We start from the raw sequence: 23,708 nt of genomic DNA on the forward strand, positions 1-23,708 counted from the left end.
GTATTGTGGAATGAGGACAGCCATGGAGACAAAGGCAGGAGAGAGGATATTTAATAGATTTCATGCCAATGGCTCCACCTGAGTTTCTGATAAAGACCCAGAACCCTTGGACTCCCCAGTAACATTGATTGAGTTGTTTATGATTCCTCATAGAATATGAACTCAAAGGAGGTCAGTGAGGGGTGTGTGTGTGTGTGATTCTTTGCCAACTGCCTGGTGGAGAAGCCTCTTCCAACTGCAGGCAGAGCACAGGTGGCCCTGCTACTGGCTGCCACTCCAGCCCTGCCTCCTTCTCCAGCATATAAACAATCCAGCAGCCTCAGTGAATCACTGCTGTGCAGGGAAGGAAAGCTCCACGCACACAGCCCAGCAAACAGCAGCACATAGCTGAAAGGAAGACTCAGAGGAGAGAGATAAGGAAGGAAAGTAGTGATGGATCTCATCCCAGACTTGGCTGTGGAAACCTGGCTTCTCTTGGCTGTCACCCTGGTGCTCCTCTATTTGTGAGTAACTGTCCAGGCTCTTCACCTCTGTTTTCTTGAACTTGGGGTGCTAATCAGGCTTCTATTTCACTTATCTGTTTTGAAGATCAAAAAAGATGGTCAGGCTGGGCATGGTGGCTCACACCTGTAATCTCAGCACTTTGGGAGGCTGAGGCAGGTGGAATGCCTGAGGTCAGGAGTTCGACCAGCCTGTCTAACATGGTGGAACTCCGTCTCTACTAAAAATACAAAAATTAGTTGGGACATGATGGTGCATGCTTATATTCCCAGCTACTCGGGAGGCTGAGGCAGGAGAATCGCTTGAACCCAGGAGGCAGAGGTTGCAGTGAGCTGAGATCATGCCACTGCACTTCAGCCTGGGTAACAGAGTGAGACTCTGTCTAAAAAAAAAAAAAAGAAAAAAAAAGATGTTCAAAGAGAAGTAGCTTAAGTGTTGGATGCTACAAACACATAGAGGTTATTATAGATCTTATGCAGATGTATAAAGGAATAAATAAGCATCTCCCCTGTCCATCTTTAGTGGCAAGAAGGGTTTAGGGACAGCATTGATTAAGGATGATCTACTTGACAATAGTTTGGACCGAAGGAAGGGTAAGGAAGGAAAGAGTGATGGATCTCATCCCAAACTTGGCCGTGGAAACCTGACTTCTCCTTACTAAACCAGAATTTGGATTTTACATTTTCCCCTTTACACTGCAGGAGAAGAGGATGAATCTTCTCACCGGTGGGATCCTGGCATCCTAGAGCAGGTGGAGGGAAGAGTCACTCCCCACTGTGGGTAGTGAGGCTTCTTGCCTGTCACATTTCACTTCCACCTCAATTTCACACTTACTAAGATTCGGGAATCATGATGACAGGAACATAGAAAATATAGACGTCATTTTAATTCTTTCACAGAAATGTTAGAAATTCGGTGAGTTGTGGCAACGTATTTTCCATCTTCTGACATTTTAACACGAATTGATACGGCTTAAATTCATTCTATTTAAAATCAGATTTTTTTGGAGATAGCCTATTTCCAGCATGTTCCTCCTAGGTGATAAATGAGGGCTGTTAGTTCAGTATTTGTTACAATAAATGTGTGTAAAATAACCTCACCATTCCAGAATAATGTCAGGAATATGAATCTAATGCACAAATGTGTAACTCTATGACAAGATTGCATATGTCTTTTAAAATATATCTTCCCAACAGTTTATTTTAATACCCCTATTTCAAATAAACCTGCTTAACAGGTTATCTTAAACTGTCAGGGCAGGGGAGTAAGCAAGACTGTGAGCCAGTGATGACAGCAAAAGCATCCAGGTAGGATCAAGGTGAAGTGAGAATATTCCTCATCCTTCACGGTAGAACTCCAAAGAGATATTCATAGGTCCTGGCCCCCTAGTGGAGGTCACTCAAAGGACAAACATGTTCGCATCTCATCTGCTTCAAGCCTGGACACAGGGGCACCATCTGTGTCAATCTGTTTGTGGTCGGCCATGTTGTGGGGCTGTCACTACAGATTTGGGCAGCCAGGCAGACAATACCTTAGCCTTAGATGATGCTGGTACAGCCCAGGAGTCAGAAGCTGTAGTGTAGACCATGCCCTCCTTAGGCCAACACAATTAAGTGCACTAGATGACTGGCTTTTCTGTTAGCCTCTTCACTGGAACCAAAAGCAGCATTACTCTACCAAACAGAGGGAGCTGGACAGAAACTGAACAGTTTGCCCAGCCTAGCCTCTGCCTTGACATGGAACCATGTGAGTCTAGACATTCACCTAGATCTTTCCTCGGGGGCCAGTGCTGCTGACACATTAACTCAATAGTTTGTCCTGGCCTGAGAGACCATGTAACTTGTAGAAAGTTTAGAAGCAGACATTAGTGTCACTGATTTGTCATGGCTGTGACAACAAAGGAAGGAACTGGAGTGGGAAAACCAAAGGCCACCCTGGTTTTGGCAGATGGTGCACACACTTCCACTAACTGTTCTGGGGGCAAGGATCCAAAAAATGCACTATTGGGCCTGGCTATGCTGCCTCTGCTGGGTCCTCCAAACATAAGCCTCCATGCCATTTCTCAGTTGTATTTTACCGTATATCATCAGAGTCACTGGGTTTGCACAGAATGTTTGGAACCTATACTGTCTTAAGGGCTACCCTTTAAATAAGAGAAAGCAAGGTCTTAATTCAACTGTCTGGAACATTTTATGTTTACTTATGTGGAATACTACATCTTTTGCTATCATCAGGAGGGTACGTGGACATTAGAAGGCCCTTGCCTTTCAGCTGAAAGCACATATGAGGCATATGGATCCATTTATATACACTATGCTTTTCAGCCACATTTTCCTAATTTGTCTCTCTGGGGTCAACGTTGTGGGACTAGCAGATTTGTGGTTGAATTGATGGATGGTAACCTCTTCCATCAGCTTTTCTTTTTCTTTTTTGAGGCAGAGTCTTGCTCTGCCACCTAGGCTGGAGTGCAGTGGCACGATTTGAGCTCACTGCAAGCTCCGTCTCCCGGGTTCACGCCATTCTCCTGTCTCAGTCTCCCAAGAAGCTGGGATTACAGGCGCCCGCCACCACACCCGGCTGATTTTTTGTATTTTTAGTAGAAACGGGGTTTCACCATGTTAGCCAGGATGGTCTCAATCTCCAGACCTTGTGATCTGCACACCTCGGCCTCCCAAAGTGCTGGGATTACAGGCGTGAGCCACGGCGCCCGGCCTCCATCAGCTTTTCTTCTTCCTCCAGTTTCCACTCTTCAGTTACGTCAGACGGGGAAGGTCTTCAGACATCCAGAACCCCTGGTTGGGGGAGTCCATACATGACCCATCAAAGATGAGTTGCAAGCAGGCCTGCCATAGGGAGCAGCAGCGTTAACGGGTTTTCCTACAGAGACAGTTGATGTGCAGAGGCAATAAACTGACTGCTTTGTGATTGATCACCTTGAGAAAAATGAGCATGTCTGGCTGTATTAGTCCTTTCTTGCATTGCTATAAAGAAATACCTGAGGCTGGGTATTTATAAAGAAAAGAGATTTAATTGTCTCATGGTTCTGCAGGCTGTACAGGAAGCATAGCAACTTCTGCCTCTAGGGAGGCCTCAGGAAATTTACAATCATGACAGAAGGTGAAGGAGAAGCAGGCAGATCTTTACACGGCTGGAGTAGAAGCAAGAGAGAGTGGGGAGGAGGTGCCACACACATTTAAACCACCAGATCACATAAAAACTCATTGTCATGAGGACAACACCCAAGGCAGGATGGTGCGAAATCATGAGAAACTGCCCCTAGGATCCAATCACCTTCTACCAGGCCCAACCTCCAGCATTGGGGACTACACTTCAACATGAGATTTGGGTAGGGGTACAGATTCAGACCATGTTGCTGACACTGTGCTTATCAAATGAATATCACCAGTTGGAAGGCTAGATTCCACAAGAGGAGGAATGACCTGGAAATTGGTTCTTTAGTTGTGATTCTTCTGCACACTGTCATTCAGGGACCTATGAGTCAATCATCTTTACCAATAGGTCAAATCAACCAGATCATCTGACCACAGAGACTGAGTTGTAGCTGAAAGCTGCTCACACTTCTATGAGGCCAATGGAAGCCTTGAGCACAGTTGTCAGTCTGTAGAAATAAGGACTCTGTGACTCCTCCAAGACCTCTCTGTGAATGATGGTTTAAGAAGGGCCAGATCCTAAAACAGGGTCAGAACTTCGAGGGAAGGGAAAGCATAAAAGCCTCTAGGCAAATTCTAAAGACAGGGTCACCATAGGCTCTCAGTGACCCTCTGTGACCGAGTGGATGCAGTGATGCAAAATCTCATCATCACGGCTGAAGACAAAAGAAAAGTCACCCTTTCTACCTAGGATGAGACTCCCCAAATTTGGGAAGAGGCCACTTACTAAACAGACATAAGGGAATAAAGAGACCTGGAAGAATTCCTACCTGAACCTTTCAGGAGCATTCACGTTTGAGGACATTTTTCAAGTATTTGCTTCAGGATTGGGACCTTGAAGGCTTCAGCTGCTTTTAGCTAATCAATTGTAACTTTTTGGGATCTCACAGTGGGGGTGGGAAAGGACCTGATGAAGAAATATAATTATTGCCATCAGAGTTACTGTTATTATTTATTGCCTTAATGTTACCTCCTTCTCTTGAGCATTCCAGTTCCTCTGTCAGTGACTCATCAACCCCTATATCTATAAAGTCACAATCCCTGTGACCTGATTTCTGTTTCACTTTGTAGATATGGAACCCATTCACATGGACTTTTTAAGAAGCTTGGAATTCCAGGGCCCACACCTTTGCCTTTATTGGGAAATGTTTTGTCCTACCGTAAGGTGAGTGTTTTTGAGCTCCCTCTTTTGCTTCTCATGATTGCAAAGAGCAGCTTAGTTCCATCAGTGAAAATGCTTCTCCTCAGGAGGAAAGTCTGAGGTTTTACACTTTCAGAAACAGTGTGTAGGCATCACCCAGAGCATGGCAAGGTTTACACCGGGACTCTCTTGCTAACTCTCAGGAACCTCAGGTTTGCTTCAGTTGAGCAGCCCAAATCTCAGGTAGATCAGCAACCTGATGTTGAGAACTTGATGTGCAGACTTTGTGAGCAACATAAAGAAGATTTTCTTTTTGCTCCATGCAGTTTCCCAGGAAGGTACAGTCATACTTAGTTAGTATTAAAAGTAGGAAAAGGACCTCCTGATTGTGGCTTGTAATCTGTGTACATGAGAGTCAAACTTTCCTCTCTGTAGCAAGGGCTCTTGAGTAACCTTTTTTCCCTTCCTTCTGGACAGGTTTGAAACTCAGTTTGTTAGGGAGCCCAAGTATTTACCACTGGTCATTTGCACCTGCTTCAATCCTCTCCAAAAAATGCTAAATTCCCCAAGGGTATCTCCATGGTTCTACCCCAGCTCTTACTCCCCATGACATCTTTTGCAGCTTTGAGGGTCAGAACAAAGGGGTTCTGCTTTACTTCTTTTCCTTCCAAGGCTGCACCCTATGGGTAAGTCTGATCAAGGAGTGGATATAACTGAGATGAGATAGTGGTTGTCTATGAAACTCAGATATTTAAGCACCAAATGAATGTGTGGGGTTTTGTTTTACATGAAGATGGAATCACATTCAAAATCACTAGAAAGGGGATGATTTGATGAAATTATTAAATATTTAATTTTGCTGAATAGAATATCATATGTGCCACGTGGACCGTGAACTTTGGCCGAGCCTCTGTGCCTAACCTGGTCTGATGCTCTGCCCAGGGCCTGGCCCTGGATGGAAAATTAGGAGCCCATGTCCACATGGCCAGCAGCAGCAGTCAGCTCTCTGGCTTACATCATCTTTCCCGCATACCTGAGACTTGTTTCTCAGATTCTGATTCTCTCAGGTGAGGGCTTTGTTGTCTAATTACTACCCAGGAATTTCATATTTTTTCCCTGTGCAAAAAAATAATTTCCCCACCACCTTCTCCAGGTCAGCTCTTTAGTAGATGTACCCCCAAGATACACATTCCTGGGACCTTTGTTTGCACAGTGAAAATGTCACCCCTGAAATGTAGATACAGGAAGATTTGTTTTTAAGTTTCAGTGAAAACTCCGAGCAAGTGTTGTAATTGGCTGTGTACGATGTGTAGAGGGGACATTTTCTCAGAACTTCCATGTTAAGCTGGAAAACTGGAAAGCAAGTCCACTTTGTCATTCTGTCACTCACTCATTTCTCATTCAACAACATGCCTCATATTTATCTAAATCTACTAGACTAAAAGAGGTCCCTGGTATCTGTAACTTTCTAATTCTGCTAGAACTCTAGAGTGAGCTCATGAAATAAAAGAAAAGGATGACGAACAAGGAGATGAAAGACTGCGCATTCTCTTCTGATGCTCATTCACTTTCCCTCAGCCTCAGTTTCCCCACATGCCCCTGGAGGTGATCATTCAGGGATTCATGAGATTTTAGAGACAACACATGAAAAAGCAAAAAGACATCAGAAAGACAAGGAGGTACTTAGTATTTATACACAAGGATAAGTCATTCAGTATCCACAACACTTGGAGAAAATTCAAGAGTGATTTTAAGTTTCCCATTTCAAATACTTCCTCTGTTTTCTCTTATTTCCTTTTTGATGTCTCTAAATAAGCTTCCTGTAACTGCCAGCAAGTCTGATTTCTTTGGATTCAACTGTTTTCATCTCAATTAGAGGCAGGGTTAAGTACATTTAAAATAATAATCAAATGTCATTTTGTTTCTCCTCCCAGGGCTTTTGGACGTTTGATATGGAATGTTATAAAAAGTATGGAAAAGTGTGGGGGTGAGTATTCTGGAAACTTCCATTGGATAGACTTGCTCATATGATGAGGTTACCCCACTGCACAGAGGACAGTCTCAGCCCAAAGCCTCTTGGGATGAAGCTCTTGTCAACATGACTACAAAGAGAGTTCTCTAGAAGAACAGGATATTTACTTGGGAGTAGAGTATTGCCATGGGAATCTGCATGCCATTATAAACTATGTGCAAACTCACGGAAGTAAAGCAAGACAAAGAGTCTCCAAGGAAAATATGAGGAGGATTTCATATCAGTTTTGAAATAATTATCCTTCGCTACAAAGATCAATAGCAAGGGTGGCACCATACCAAGGTTGGACAGGCAGTTGCTGATTAGGTGCCCTTGTAGAAATCTTTTTGTTTAATGTTGGGATGGCCTTTGTGCAAGCTTGTAGTTTTGCAAAGTCTTTTGTGATAGTTTTGTTATCAGGCATACAAGCATGAGAATCCTCTCTTCATAGCCTTCTTTGATTTATTTGTCAGAATTTTTAAACACACACACACACACACACACACACAAACATCATTTTGCTTCTGACAACATTCACACTCGCTATTGTAAAACTTTTCAAAGCTTGTCCTACCAAGGATCCCATGTGTCACCAGGTGTCGAGTTCTACAGTCTGAACTAGGCTGGGAGCATTGTGGTTACCACTTTTCTCCAGACTTTGGTGGCCCAGGGACTCACAGCATCACGCTCTGTCCAGTGTCTGCCTATTTCCCTCTTCTTTTTTTCTTCCTTAGGTGCCCTCTTATTACATGCATTGTCTCAAATACTTCTAATACGTGCTCATAAACGCATGGCATCATCTCCTTCCCACATCGATTCACTTTCAATTAAAAACCAAAACCCTTTCATTTACACTTTGGATTTAAAGTGCTTTTGAATGAAGGGTGAGAGACAATAGAGAAACAGATTGGCAAATCACTTATGCTCTGCTGTTGTTGTTTTTGTAATTTTCTCTGCAAGTGTGGAACTTTTCATTCTGTTTTGTTATTAAATTTAAGTCAAGACTTTTTAATAGAAGGGTATATAAGCATTTCTTTGTCTATGCCTTTCTGCTGAATTTGAAGAAATGCTGAATATTCTTAATCACTGTGTTCCCTGGCAGGCTGATGGACTGTGATTTTATTTTTTTATTTTTATTTTTATTTTTTAAATTATACTTTAAGTTCTGGGTTACATGCATAGAATGTGTAGTTTTGTTACATAGGTATATACGTGCCATGGTGATTTGCTGCACCCATCAACCCTTCACCCACATTAGGTATTTCTCCTAATGTTATCCCTCCCCTAGCCCCCCACCCAACAACAGGCCCCAATGTGTGATGTTCCCCTGTGTCCATGTGTTCTCATCATTCAACTCCCACTTATGAGTGAGAACACATGGCGTTTGGTTTTCTGATCTTGTGATAGTTTGCTGAGAATGATGGTTTCCAGCTTAATCCATGTCCCCGCAAAGGACATGAACTCATTCTTTTTTATGGCTGCATAGTATTCCATGGTGTATACGTGCCACATTTTCTTTATCCAGTCTGTCACTGATGGACATTTGGGTTGGTTCCAAGTCTTTGCTATTGTGAATAGTTCCGCAATAAACATACGTGTGCATGTGTCTTTATTGTAGAATAATTTATAATGCTTTGGGTATATTCCTGGTAATGGGATTGCTGGGTCAAATGGTATTTCTAGTTCTAGATACTTGAGGAATCGCCACGCTGTTTTCCGCAATGGTTGAACTAATTTACACTCCCACCAACAGTGTAAAAGTGTTCCTATTTTTCCACAACCTGTCCAGCATCTGTTGTTTCCTGACTTTTTAATGATCACCATACTAACTGGCATGAGATGCTTTCTCATTGTGGTTTTGATTCGCATTTCTCTAATGACCAGTGATGATGAGCATTTTTTCACATGTCTGTTGGCTGCATAAAAGTCTTCTTTTGAGAAGTGTCTGTTCATATCCTTTGCCCATTTTTTGATGGGGTTGTTTGCTTTTTTTCTTGTAAATTTGTTTAAGTTCTTTGTAAATTCTGGATATTAGCCCTTTGTCAGATGAATAGATTGCAAAAATTTTCTCCCATTCTGTAGGTTGCCTCTTCCCTCTGATGATAGTTTCTTTTGCTGTGTAGAAGCTCTTTAGTTTAATCAGATCCCATTAGTCAATTTTAGTTTTTGTTGTCATTGCTTTTGGTGTTATATACATGAAGTCTTTGCTCATGCCTATGTCCTGAATGGTATTGCCTAGGTTTTCTTCTAGGATTTTTATGGTCCTAGGTGTTACACTTAAGTCTTTAATCCATCTTGAGTTAATTTTTGTATAAGGTGTAAGGAAGGGGTCCAGTTTCAATTTTCTGCATATGGCTAGGCAGTTTCACCAACACCATTTATTAAATAGGAAATCTTTTCCCCATTGCTTGTGTGTGTCAGGTTTGTCAAACATCAGGTGGTGGTAGATGTGTGGTGGTAGATGCATGGTTTTATTTCTGAGGCCTCTGCTATGTTCCATTGGTATATATATCTGTGTTGGTACCTGTACCATGCTGTTTTGGTTACTGTATCCTTGAAGTATAGTTTGAAGTCAGGTAGCGTGATGCCTCCAGTTTTGTTATTTTTGCTTAGGATTGTCTTGGCTATGTGGGCTCTTTTTTGGTTTCATATGAACTTTAAACTAGTTTTTTCCAATTCTGTCAGGAAAGTCAGTGGTAGCTTAATTGGCATAGCATTGAAACTATAAATTACCTTGGGCAGTATGGCCATTTTCATGATATGGTGTCTTCTTATCCATGAGCATGGAATGTTCTTCCGTTTGTTTGTGTCCTCTTTATTTCGTTAAGCAGTGGTTTGTAGTTCTCCTTGAAGAGGTCCTTCACTTCCCTTGTAAGTTGGATTCCTAGATATTTTCTTCTCTTTGTAGTAATTGTGAATGGGAGTTCACTCATGATTTGGCTCTCTGTTTGTCTATTGTTTGTGTATAGGAATGTTTGTGATTTTTGCACATTGATTTTGTATCTTGAGACTTTCCTGAAGTTGCTTATCAGCTTAAGGAGTTTTTGGGCTGAGATGATGGGGTTTTCTAAATATACAATCATGTCATCTAATTTTCCTAATTGAATATCCTTTATTTCTTTCTCTTGCCTGATTGCCCTATTCAGAACTTCCAACACTGTGTTGAATAGGAGTGGTGAGAGACGGCATCCTTGTCTTGTGCCAGTTTTCAAAGGGAATGCTTCCAGTTTTTGCCCATTCAGTATGATATTGGCTGTGGGTTTGTCATAAATAGCTCTTACTATTTTGAGATATGTTTCATCGATACCTAGTTTATTGAGAGTTTTTAGAATGAAAGGCTGTTGAATTTTGTCAAAGGCCTTTTCTGCATCTGTTGAGAAAATTATGTGGTTTTTGTCATTGGTTCTGTTTATGTGATGGATTACCTTTATTGATTTGGTATGTTGAACCAGCCTTGCATCCCAGGGATGACGCTGAGTTGATCCTGGTGGATAAGCTTTTTGATGTTTTGCTGGATTTGATTTGCCAGTATTTTATTGAGGATTTTTGCATCGATGTTCATCAGGGATATTGGACTAAAATTCCCTTTTTTGTTATGTCTCTGCCAGGCTTTGGTATCAGGAGACACTGGCCTCATAAAATGAGTTAGGGAGGATTCCCTCTTTTTCTATTGTTCAGAATAGTTTCAGAAGGAATGATAACAGCTCCTCTTTGTACCTCTGGTAGAATTCGGCTGTGAATTCATCTGGCCCTGGACTTCTTTTGGTTGGTAGCCTATTAATTATTGGCTCAATTTCAGAACCTGTTATTGGTCTATTCAGAGAGTCAGCTTCTTCCCTGTTTAGTCTTATGAGGGGGTATGGGTCCAGGAATTTATCCATTTCTTCTGGATTTTCTCGTTTATTTGCGTAGAGGTGTTTATAGTATTCTCTGATGGTAATCTGCATTTCTGCAGGACCAGTGGTGATATCCTTTTCATCATTATTTATCGCATCTATTTGATTCTTCTCTCTTTTTTCTTTATTAGTCTTGCTAGCGGTCTATGTATTTTGTTGCTCTTTTCAAAAAAACAGCTCCTTGATTCATTGATTTTTTGAAGGGTTTGTTGTGTCTCTATCGCCTTCTGTTCTGCTCTGATCTTAGTTATTTCTTGTCTCCTGCTAGCTTTTGAATTTGTTTACTCTTGCTTCTCTAGTTCTGTTAATTGTGATGTTACTGTGTTGATTTTCGATCTCTCCTGCTTTCTCTAGTGGGCATTTAGTGCTATAAATTTCCCCCTACACACTGCTTTAAATGTGTCCCAGAGATTCTGGTACGTTGTGTCTTTGTTCTCATTGATTTTAGAGAACATCTTTATTTCTGCCTTCACTTCCTTATTTACCCAGTAGTCATTCAGGAGCAGGTTGTTCAGTTTCCATATAGTTGTGCAATTGAGTCACTTTCTTAATCGTGAGTTGTAATTTGATTTCACTGTGGTCTGAGAGACAGCTTGTTGTGATTTCTGTTCTTTTACATTTGCTGAGGAGTGTATTACTTCCAATTATGTGGTCAATTTTAGAATAAGTGTGATGTGGTGCTGAGAAGTATATTCTATTGATTTGGGGTGGAGAGTTCTGTAGATGTTTATTAGCTCTTCTTGGTCCAGAGCTGAGTTCAAGTGCTGAATATCCTTGTTAATGTTCTGTTTTGTTGATCTGTCAATATCAACAGTGGAGTATTAAAATCTCCCATTATTATTGTGTGGGGAGTCTAAGTCTCTTTGTAGGTCTCTAAGAACTTGCTTTATGAATCTGGGTGCTCCTGTATTTGGGTGCATACTTATTTAGGATATTTAGCTTTTCTTGTTGAATTGATCCCGTCACCATTATAAATCCCTTCTTTGTGTCTTTTGGTCTTTGTCAGTTTAAAGTCTGTTTTACCAGAGACCAGGATTGCAACCCCTGCATTTTTTTTTTTTTTTTTTTTTTTTGGTTTCCATTTGCTTGGTAGATCTTCCTCCATACCTTTATTTTGAGCCTATGTATGTCTTTGCATGTGAGGTGGGTTGTCTGAGTACAGCACACAACGGGTCTTGACTTTTTATCCAATTTGCCAGTGTGTGTCTTTTAATTGGGGCATTTCTCCCATTTACATTTAAGGTTAATAGTGTTATGTTTGAGTTTGATCCTGTCATTATGATATTAGCTGGTTATTTTCCTTATTAATTGATGCAGTTTCTTCATAGCGTTGATGGTCTTTACAATTTGGCATGTGTTTGCAGTAGCTGGTACGGGTTGTTCCTTTCCATGTTTAGTGCTTCCTTCAGGAACTCTTGTAAGGCAGGGCTGGTGGTGACAAAAATCTCTCAGCATTTGCTTGTCTGTAAAGGATTTTATTTCTCCTTCTTTTATGAAGGTTAGTTTGGCTGGGTAGGAAATTATAGGTTGGAATTTTTTTCTTTAAGAATGTTGAATATTGGCCTCCATTGTCTTCTGGCTCATAGGGTTTCTGCCAAGAGATCTGCTGTTAGTCTGATGAGTTCCCTTTGTGGGGAACCTGACCTTTCTCTCTGGCTGCCCTTAACATTTTTTCCTTCATTTCAACCTTGGTGAATCTGATGATTATGTGTCTTGGGGTTGTTCTTCTCAAGGAGTATCTTTGTGGTGTTCTCCGTATTTCCTGAATTTGAATGTTGGCCTGCCTTGCTAGGTCGGGAAGTTCTCCTGGATAATATCTTGAAGAGTGTTTTTTAACTTGGTTCCATTGTCCCCATCACTTTCAGGTACACCAATCAAACATAGATTTGGTCTTTTCACATAGTCCCATATTTCTTGGAGGCTTTGTTCATTTCTCTTCTGTCTTTTTTCTCTAATCTTGTCTTCTCACTTTTATTTCATTAATTTGATCTTCAGTCACTGATATCCTTTATTCCACTTGATCAGATTGGCTACTGAAGCTCATGTATGCTTCACGAAGTTCTCTAACTGGTTTTCAGCTTCACTAGGTCATTTAAGCTCTTCTCTACACTGGTTATTCTAGTTAGCCATTCGTCTAACCTTTCTCCAAGGTCTTTATCTTCCTTGCGACTGGTTAGAACATGCTCCTTTAGCTTGGAGAAGATTGTTATTACCATCCTTCTGAAGCCTACTTCTGTCAACTTGTCAAACTCATTCTCCATCCAGTTTTGTTCCTTTGCTGCCAAGGAGTTGTGTTCCTTTGGAGGAGAAGAGGTGTTCTGGTTTTTGGAATTTTCAGCCTTTCTTCTCTGGCTTCTCCCCATCTTTGTGGTTTTATCTACCTTTGGTCTTTGATGTTGGTGACCTACATACGGGGTTTTGGTGTGGATGTCCTTTTTGTTGTTGTTGATGCTATTCCTTTCCATTTGTTAGTTTTCCTTCTAACAGACAGGACTCTCAGCTGCAGGTCTGTTGGAGTTTGCTGGAGGCCCACTCCAGACCCTGTTTGCCTGGGTATCACGAGCAGAGGCTGGAAAACAGCAAATAGTGCTGCCAGATCCTTCCTCTGGAAGCTTTGTCCCAGAGGGGCACCTACCTGTATGAGGTGTCTGTTGGCCTCTACTGTGAGGTGTCTCCCAGTCAGGCTGCCTGGGGATCAGGGACCCATTTGAGGAGGCAGTCTGTCCATTATCAGAGCTTGAATGCCATGCTGTGAGAACCACTGCTCTCTTCAGTGCTATCAGGCAGGGATGTTTATGTCTGCAGAAGTTGTCTGCTGCCTTTTGTTCAGATACACCCTGCCCCCAGAGGTGGAACCTAGAGAGGTGGTAGGCCTTGCTGAGTTGCGGTAGGCTCTTCCCAGTTTGAGCTTCCCTGCCACTTTGTTTACACTGTGAGCATGGAACTGGCTACTCAAGCCTCAGCAATGGTGGATGCCCCTCCCCCCGCCAAACTCTAGCATCCCAAGTCAAGCTCAGACTGCTACACTAGCAGCGAGCAAGGCTCCATGGGCATCAGACCCACCAAGCCAGGTACGTGAGGGAATCTCCTGGTCTGCCGGTTGCGAAGACCATGGGAAAGGTGCAATATTTGGGCAGGAGTGCACCACTCCTCCAGGCACAGTCATTCACTGCTTCCCTTGGCTAGGAAAGGGATATCCCCTGACCCCTTGCACTTCCCGAGTAAGGTAATGCTCCGCTCTGCTTTGGTTCACCCTCCATGGGCTGCCCCTACTATCCAACCAGTCCCAATGAGATCAACAAGGTACCTCGGTTGGAAATGCAGAAGTCACCCATCTTCTGCATAGATCTCACTGGGAGTTGTAGACCGGAGATGTTCCTATCTGACCATCTTGGAAGTGACTGGACTGTAATTTTATAAGGTGGCCTCAGCCAATTGCAGCAGCTGTTCCGTGTCAGAGGGACTAGAGGTTTGATGAGAGGAGCGGAAGAGGTGCAGTGCTGTGTTTGTTCACTAGAAGCAAGTGGGAGAAGTTTTTGCCTCTTTGTACTTCATCTTCTTTCATTGATTCATCAGAAACTGCAGTGCTGGCTGCAGGGTGCTGTGGAGCTGGCATGGCCCACACAGGCAATGTAACTAATAGAAAGAACACACAGCTCTGGATGTCAATAGGGCTTACACCAATGGCCATTGAAACCCTTAATCCCTGTGAGCATTTGATGATTTACTTGCCTTCAATTTGTCACGGACCTAATATTCTTTTTAAAAATAAAATATTTTAAACATATGAAACATTATGGAGAATGGCATGGGAAATACCCATGTATGCACCACCCAGCTTAACAAATGCTCTACTGTCATTTCTAACCATGGTCTCTTTGAAGAGCTCTTTTGTCTTTCAATGTCTCTTCCTTGTTTGGCCCACATTATCCTTCATCATATGAAGACTTGGGTGACTCCTGTGTCAGTCTCTTGCTGTGTGTCATACCTAATGAACTAGAACCTAAGATTGCTGTGTATTGTACAACTAGGGTATTATGTAATGTCAGGATCAAAGTCTGGCTTCCTGGGTTGGGCTCTAGCTGTAGAATAAGGCTGATCAACTCTGTGTTTTCCACACAGCTTTTATGATGGTCGACAGCCTGTGCTGGCTATCACAGATCCCAACATGATCAAAACAGTGCTAGTGAAAGAATGTTATTCTGTCTTCACAAACCGGAGGGTAAGCATTCATGTGTTGAAATTAAAATACTGATTGATTGATTAAATTTATATTTTGAAATTCTTATCTATTCATAGACAGTTGCCTAAAAAATGTACAAGAAGGTTCCATGTCCACTTCATCCCGTCCCCACCAATGGTAACACCTTGCAATCTTGCATAACTATAAATACAGTATATTCACATTCTATAGTACAGGAAATTGACATTGATAAAGTTCACAGAGCTTATTCAGATTTCACCAACTTTATGTGCCCTCATATGTGTTCTATGCAAATTTATCACAATCATAGATTTGTGCAATGACCAGCATGATCAAGCTGCAGAACCCATTTGCATTCTATGCAAATTTATCACATTAGTAGATTCGTGCAACGACCAGCATGATCAAGCTGCAGATCCACTCTGTCTCCATGTGGCTCCCTCCTGCTTTCCTACAGTGACAAGTCTTTTTCTTTGACAGGGTCCATATCAGAGCAAACTTTTTAAAATTTTGAGGTGGCCAATGTATTAATATTTCCTTTTCTGGATTGTGCTTTTGGTGCCAAGTTTGAAAGTTCTCTGCCTAGCCCTCCTTCCTATATTGCTGTTTTTTTCTAAAAGTCATAAAATTTAATGCTTTACTAAATGTAGCTCTATTATCCATTTTGTGTTTTTTTTTGCATAAGGTATGAGATTTAGATCAAGCGTCATTTTTTTGTGTGTGTGGCTTATGGCTGTCCAATTCTTCCAATGCCATTTTTGGAAAGGTGGGCATATTGTTAAAAATCACCTGGGCATACTTCTTTGCATCTCTCATGTACTACTCTGTCCCATTGATCATTGTGTTTATTATTCCACCAATATCACACTGTGGTGACTCTAATAGCTGTACAGTAACTCTTAACATCATGTAGAGTGATTCTTCCCACTTTAATTGACTTATTTTTCTCAGATTTGTTTTAACTCATCCTGGTCCTCTGCTTTTCCATACAAATTCAGAATGAGTTTATCAGTGTCTACAAATAAACGTGCTGTTATTTTGATGAAAATTGAATTAAATATGTAGACCAATTTATGGAAAATCTGTATCTTTACTGTTTGGTCTTTCAATTCATGAACATAGTATGCCTCTCCATTGCCTTAGGTTTTCTTTGATTGCTTATAACATTTTGTAGTTTTCAGCATAGAGATCCTGTACATGTTTTGTTAGATTTACAGCTAAATTATTTCATTTTTGTTGGAATGACTGTAAATGATATTACATTTTTCTTGTATTTTCAGATATTGATTGTTGTTACACAGAAATGTGCTTTGTTTTTGTGTGTTGATCTGGTATCCTAGAACCTTGCAGAACTGGCATGGTAGTTCTAGAAGTCGTTTTGTATTTTCCTTGAGATTTTACACATTGTCAATTATGTCACTTGAAAATAGAGACAATTCTCTGATTTCCTTTCCAATCTGTATGCCTTTTATTTATTTTCTCTTGTCTATTGCACTAGGACTTCCCAGTATAATGTTGAGTAAATGTGGTAAATTTTTGAATTGTTGCTAATCTTAGGAGGGAAGCCTTTGGTCTTTGATCATTAAGCATGATTTTGATGAAGTGGGCTGTTTTTTTTTTTGTTTTTTTGTTTGTTTGTTTGTTTGTTTTTGTAGATTCTCTTTATCAAATTGAGGAATTTTCTCTCCCTAGTTTCCTGAGTTTTTATCATAAATGAATGCTGGAAGTACTCATTATAAAAAAATATGGTTATGGAAGATGAAAGAAAGTTTCAACGTGTTGGCTTGATAGGCCAGTTCCAAGTTGGCAAAAATAATTATCTCTTTTTTTTTCTTTCTATCAATGGAATAAAAAATTAAGAGAAAAGAATGTTTATGGAATCATGTTATTTCTTCAAAATATGTTCCTAGTTTTAAAGGTATTACCTACTATTTTTTTTTAAACCACCACATCGAGGCACCTCTTTTTCACATTGCCCATGCTGTAGGAGAACATACTGACAGCTCGTCTGAGGCAACATACAGTCCACCAAAGTCACCTGCTTGTCTGTCTCCCCTCCTTCTCTACACCGCAGAAGTGCTAGGTCTTGATTCTGTCTGTTCTACTGGAAGAACACGTTCCCTACTATGTGGATAATTTGCATGTAAAAGGTGACTGGGATATACAGGCTGGAGACCACATCAGGTGGCTGGGTCTCCTGAATGCTGCCACCTCACACAAATACATCCCAGGACACTGGGCATCTGGGATAAATCTGTATTGAGCATCTAGCATAGGGCCTGTTACCTAGTAGATGGTCACTAAATAATTGTTGAATATGTGATGCCTGTTTAACACATTTTCTACAACCATGGAGATCTCCACAACTGATGTAGGACAGAATGTTTCTGCTTTGAACTCTAGCCTTTTGGTCCAGTGGGATTTATGAAAAGTGCCATCTCTATAGCTGAGGATGAAGAATGGAAGAGAATACGATCATTGCTCTCTCCAACTTTCACCAGCGGAAAACTCAAGGAGGTATGAAAACAACATGAGTTTTAATAAGAAACTTAAAGAATGAACCTGGTGGGGACAGGTATAAAGTAAGATCACAGTCCCTTTCCAAGGGGTAGTCCACTGAATTTGAGCTTCCTAAAAATGGTCTTTTATCTTTATGTACAGAAAAGACATCACAAAATTCATTATAAAATGTCACTTACTGCTCTGTGCTGGGGAAAGCCATGTCCTTCTGGGACTAGAGTCTGCACATTTAACTACGGGTGGTGTTGTGTTTTGTGCTTAGATGGTCCCTATCATTGCCAAGTATGGAGATGTGTTGGTGAGAAATCTGAGGCGTGAAACAGAGACAGGCAAGCCTGTCACCTTGAAAGAGTAAGTAGGAGCACAGCCTTGGGGTTCTGAGCTGTCATGATCCCCTCCAGCTGCCTGCCATGGAGCTGATATTCCCACTGTTGGGTTATTCTATGACCAGACAAAAGGAGGGCTGTGGTAATGCAACTTCAATGGGTCTCCCAAGATGGGGAAGCTCCAATGAGATGCGGCAGCTGGAGGAAAAGGATCTTCTCCCCTGTGCACAGGGGCCAGGGTTTACATATCCATTAAATCGTCACCTTGGATATTCTGGAAGACTAAATACATCCATTGGGGGAAAAGTGTGATTGTACCAAATTTTTAAGCATGGAGTGTATGGGATGGTGGAAGGCGAAGGCACTGGGTATCTGTTGGTTGGCAGTGAGTAGGGTGGGAAAGTTATAATGGAGAACTTAGAATAACTTTGATCATTTCATGTTTTTTTCTGAGGATATCAGTAGAATACTAAATATTAACAATTCCCACCACTTCTGCTTCCTCTGGTCTCAAGGAGAAAAGGTGGTAAAAACGCTAGAGGTAGGGCAAGTCTATTTTTTGCTGTCTACACTTATGCAGGAACAACAGGTGTAATCTGAGCCTGTCCTGGGCAGACCGGAATATGTGGTCACTTACTATAGAAATTTCCAAATCAAATTTTGAGATATTCTTTTTTTTTTAACCAGAACATTCTTGGTCATTATATTTTACAAAAATAATTCTGCCTTTAGGGCAACCTCAGCTCACCACAGCTGGGGATAGTGGAACTTTCCAAAGCTTGAGCAGGGAGTATAGAGAATAAGGATGATATTCCTAGGAACTCAGAACAGGGTGTTGTTGCTTTGTAAAGTGCTGAAGAGGAATCAGCTCTGGGCATAGAGTCTGTAGTCAGGCAATGCCACCTTTCTTGAGCCCCTTAGGAAGAGTTAATTATTCTACTCTTGTCCTGCTGAAGCACAGTGCTTACACATCTTGTATCATCCACACTCAACATCTGCTACTACAGTTTTCTGATAATGGGTCTCTGTCTTCCTATGACTGGGCTCCTTGACCTCAGAGGTAAGTCTAATTCAGTCAAGTATCTCCATCACCCCCAGCATAGGGCCAGCGGCATCACTGGCACCCGATAACCACCTTCTGATGGAGAGTGATGGGACATGATCCAGTAGATAGTTCTGAAAGTCTGTGGCTCTTTATCTGTCTTGACTGGACATGTGGGTTTCCTGTTGCACGTATAGTAGAAGGATGGTAAAGAGGTGCTGATTTTAATTTGCCACATCTTTCTCCACTCAGTGTCTTTGGGGCCTACAGCATGGACGTGATCACTAGCACATCATTTGGAGTGAATATCGACTCTCTCAACAATCCACAAGACCCCTTTGTGGAAAACACCAAGAAGCTTTTAAGATTTGATTTCTTAGATCCATTCTTTCTCTCAATAAGTATGTGGACTACTATTTCCTTTTCTCTCTTCCTTGCTTAAAAATAACTGCTTTATTGAGATGTAAATCACCATGTAATTCATCCACTTAAAACATACAGTTCAGTGATTTGTAGTACATTTGAAGATATGTGTGACCATCACCATTTAAAACTTTAAAACTTTTTTTGTCAATCTAGAGACCTCATACATTTTTAGCTATCAACCACCTGCCACAAACCCTGTCATCATATGCAACCGCTAATCAACTCTCTGCCTTTATAGATTTGCCTATTCTGGACACTTCATAGAAATGATATTCATTTGTCAGGGTTTTTTTTTATTCTCTAGTTCATGAATTTGTACTTTAGTCTGTATTATTTTCTTTCTTCTGCTGGCTTCAGACTTAGTTTGCCTTTCCTCATTTACTGTGTTGTGGCATGAATGTAGATGATTGATTTGTGATTTTTTGTTCTTCTAAATGTAGACATTACAGCTACAAATTTCCCTCTGAGCAATTTCTTTGCTAAATCCCATGAGATTGTGGCCTATCACATCTTAATTTTTGTTCACCTCAAAACAGTTTCTATTTGCCCTTTTGGTTTCTACTTTGACTCATTGGTTACTTAAACGTTTATTCTTTAACTTCCACATATGTGTGAGTTTCCCAATTTTCTTTCCCTTATTGATTTTAGCTTTATTCCATGATAGGTGACAGAGATATGCTGTGTTATTTCTATCTTGACTACCTACTATTTCTTGAACAGCAAGATTAATTTTGAGCTTCAGATTATGATTCGGGTTATTCTAGGAGACTCTAGTCCAATAGATAAAGGCAAAGAGATTAAGGCATTGAATTTTGTTCCTTTTATCATTCAAAAGATGCACAAGGGGCTGCTGATCTCACTGCCGTAGTGATGGTCCCTATGCATAGACCTGCCCTTGCTCAGCCACTGGCCTGTGAGAGGGCAAAAGTTATAGAAGGAATGGCTTCCACTTGAGAACCTTGATGTCTTTTACTCTTCTGATTGGTAGAGAAAATTAGAATTGCTCCAGATAAATTTTGCATTTTCACAATGGATTTCTTTTTCTGTTTTTGTTTTGGTTTTCCTACAGCAATCTTCCCATTTCTCATCCCAATTCTTGAAGTATTAAATATCTCTATTTTTCCAAGAGAAGTTACAAGTTTTTTAAGAAAATCTGTAAAAAGGATAAAAGAAAGTCGCCTCAAAGATACACAAAAGGTAAAATCTGGTGGCAGTTATAGGAGGATGCTTAGTTTTTCATAATTTTTTAGATAATATACATATGATTGGTGCACTTACCTGTATGTTTTTAAAGAATGATTTTAACATAAAGACTACTCATGTTTAGAGCAAGAGAATTCATTTGGTAGGAATGCAGAAAGTGGAGTTTGGGGAAGGAGATATGAAAATGAGTCAGAGATAGCACATAAAATTTGATATCAGACACGACAGTTAGTATGCCTTGGCATAAATTTTATTGAGATAAAACTTTACCACTTTATTTCCTTTCAATAAATTGACAGAGGATAAACATTACTGTTTGGAAATATATTTTACTGGTATTATGCTTTCCCCAGATCATAGATTGGTGGACTCATTTCAAGTACAAACCTGTTATTTTGCCCATTCTCCAATGAAAGGCCCTATTGGGCCACCTGCTGAAGTGTAGTGTGGGTTAAATTTGAGCCATCTCACATGATAGCCAGATTTGTTTCAGGAAAACATCCTGCTTTCCAAGGATTTAGAAGGGTATTTTTTTCACTGGTGACTCAGGCAACACCCATCAGATTTCTGGTCTTCAAGGACCCATACTCTCGGAAGGGAGATGGAGGACTGCTCTTCTGATTTACTTCTGACTTCAGGAGCCACTTTCTGTCAATGAAATTTCTCTTTTTGCTTCTAGCACCGAGTGGATTTCCTTCAGCTGATGATTGACTCTCAGAATTCGAAAGAAACTGAGTCCCACAAAGGTAACCAGAGTGCTTCTGGGGGCTACTAGTGGGGCACTCAGAGGGAGGGCCTTGTTCTGAAAATGTGCAGGAAGTATTCCAAGAGGATGAGAATTTCTGCCACATAGCAAAACGACACATGTTTGGATGTTACAAATGGTAGCTGGAGGCACTTTCTAGAGGCATACAGGCATAGATAGCCATGTTCTAAGATTAAAGGGCAACCTAAGCAAACCTGGCATGCTAGAAAGTCAGTCGGCGGTCTGTGGATCACCTACATCAGATCAAATGCCAGTTCTCGGCCTCCTCCAGATCCAATGAATCAAAACTTCTGCCTGTAAATTTATTAGGTTGCTGAAAAAGTACTTTTCATTGCAGAAAAAAGCAATGAAAAGTAATGGCAAAATCCCGCAATAACTTTTGCAGCAACCTAATACATCTAACATCCAATCAGGAGCCACACTGTTCCAATCAGGGGGATTTTAGCTGGCAGTGCTTGTTGAAAGTATGTTCATCAGGTTAATCTACTGCAAAGTTATTTTCTCCTTTGGAATGGCTTAGCAACTTGTGGGGATAACCTCTGAGATCGTGTAAATATCCTCTTTGTCTTCAATGTTTCACCTACTAATTTTACAACCCATGTATGGTTTTTTTTTTTTTTTTTTTTTTTTTGAGACGGAGTCTTGCTCTGTCGCCCAGGCTGGAGTGCAGTGGCCGGATCTCAGCTCACTGCAAGCTCCGCCTCCCGGGTTTACACCATTCTCCTGCCTCCGCCTCCCGAGTAGCTGGGACTACAGGCGCCTGCCACCTCGCCCGGCTAGTTTTTTGTATTTTTTTAGTAGAGACGGGGTTTCACCGTGTTAGTCAGGATGGTCTCGATCTCCTGACCTCGTGATCCACCCGTCTCGGCCTCCCAAAGTGCTGGGATTACAGGCTTGAGCCACCGCGCCCGGCCCACAACCCATGTATGGTTTTTACTGAAGTCACTGTGACTATGACAGTGGCGAAATGATGACCATGGTCAATTTCAAGCCACCAAGACTTGGCAACCATCTCATAAAATTCCTGAATATTTAACTATTGGTTCTAGAGAGCAGGACTGGACTGACTCCAGCATACTGCTTTAAATATGTCCATATCTACATCTACTTTTGTCTGTATGTCTATCTATGTATCTATGTATATATCTATCATCTATCTATCATTTATCCATCTATCATCTATCTACTTATCTATTATCTATCTATCATCTATCTATTCATCTGTCTATCCCAATACAACTTGCTGTAATAAAGGAAATAGTCTATTGTTTTACTGTTTCATATAGAAATCAAAGACACATATGGCTTTTTAGCACTGGATATATGGCTAGTGCCACTGAAGATCAATTTTAAATGGTATTTCAGTTTAATTGAATACAATTTGATTTTCAATAGCCACTAGTGGATAGTAGCTACCATATTGGACAGCAGAGCTCTAAACTTTGAGATTATAGTTCAATTTCACATCAGTATCATCAGGTTCATGATAACTGAATGCAATGATTAGGTAGTTGAATTTACCCACAACTGCATCACAGAAGTCTTCACTGGTAAATCACAGCTCTGTCAACCTTTCTCACACTCCTTTCATATTGGTTTTAGTTGTGAATTACATGGTTGGAGCAGGCACCATATTTATTTCTGTGTTCTAGGTCTTTAAAAGTCCTAATCCAGTCCTGATCAAACAGACCAATGATAGACCACCCTGACCTTGCCTCAGGAGAAAACCAGAAGGGAGGCCAACCTGTCATCATAGGAGCTTATGCTATGTTAATGCCATTCATCAGATTGCAATCAACACCACTCATCTAGCTTTTTGTCCATCTCTCATCTTTTTTTTTTTTTTTTTTTCTGAGACGGAATCTCACTCTGTTGCCCAGGCTGGAGTGCTGTGGCTGGATCTCGGCTCACTGCAAGCTCTGCCTCCCAGGTTCACGCCATTCTCCTGCCTCAGCCTCCCCAGTAGCTGGGACTACAGGCGCCTGCCACCACGCCTGACTAATTTTTTGTATTTTTTAGTAGAGACAGGGTTTCACCGTGTTAGCCAGGATGGTCTTGATCTCCTGACCTTGTGATCGGCCCGCTTCGGCCTCCCAAAGTGCTGGGGTTACAGACGTGAGCCACCGCGCCCGGCCCCATCTCTCATTCTTGTACATCCTGAGATAGTCAATTCTGAGAACTGTAGCCTAGATCTATCACCTGATGCCTCTCAAAGATGTAATCCATGCTTCTCAAGCTAGGCTATGCACACAAATCACCACATCTTGTGAAAGTTCAGATTTTGAATCAGTAGTTCAAGGGTGGGGTTTGAGATTTTGCATTTCTAATGAGCTCCCAGATGCTTCTGACCCCTGGACCACACTTTGGGTACCAAGAGATGGTCTGTAGTCCAACATTGGTCCCTTAAGTTCCCTCAAACATATCTACGGGAAATATCCTTTAATTTTCCCTACGTTTAACCATTAATATTGCAAATTCTCTCAAAGTTCGTCAAGGTATATC

The 23,708-nt window shown here is 41.1% G+C and overlaps 1 protein-coding gene across 4 annotated transcripts in view; it reads left to right on the forward strand.

The window, feature by feature from the left end:
- The first annotated feature begins 248 nt into the window (after window positions 1-248).
- The window catches only part of LOC112621193 (cytochrome P450 3A8), a 95,605-nt gene continuing 72,145 nt past the window's right edge, over window positions 249-23,708 (forward strand). For 2 of the 4 annotated variants that reach the window (XM_025380518.1, XM_025380515.1), the window contains exons 1-9: window positions 249-503; window positions 4,743-4,836; window positions 6,747-6,799; window positions 14,842-14,941; window positions 17,327-17,440; window positions 17,706-17,794; window positions 19,064-19,212; window positions 20,307-20,434; window positions 21,120-21,186. In XM_025380518.1, the coding sequence (XP_025236303.1) occupies window positions 433-503; window positions 4,743-4,836; window positions 6,747-6,799; window positions 14,842-14,941; window positions 17,327-17,440; window positions 17,706-17,794; window positions 19,064-19,212; window positions 20,307-20,434; window positions 21,120-21,186 (865 nt within the window). In that variant the 5' untranslated portion in view covers window positions 249-432. Of the gene's footprint in view, window positions 504-4,742; window positions 4,837-6,746; window positions 6,800-14,841; window positions 14,942-15,305; window positions 15,384-17,326; window positions 17,441-17,705; window positions 17,795-19,063; window positions 19,213-20,306; window positions 20,435-21,119; window positions 21,187-23,708 lie in introns of those variants that run through there. The other 2 variants (XM_025380517.1, XM_025380519.1) reach the window with 2 other exon arrangements.

The sequence above is a fragment of the Theropithecus gelada genome, chromosome 3, assembly GCF_003255815.1.
Source record: "Theropithecus gelada isolate Dixy chromosome 3, Tgel_1.0, whole genome shotgun sequence".
In the NCBI taxonomy this organism is placed as follows: Eukaryota; Metazoa; Chordata; class Mammalia; order Primates; family Cercopithecidae; genus Theropithecus; species Theropithecus gelada.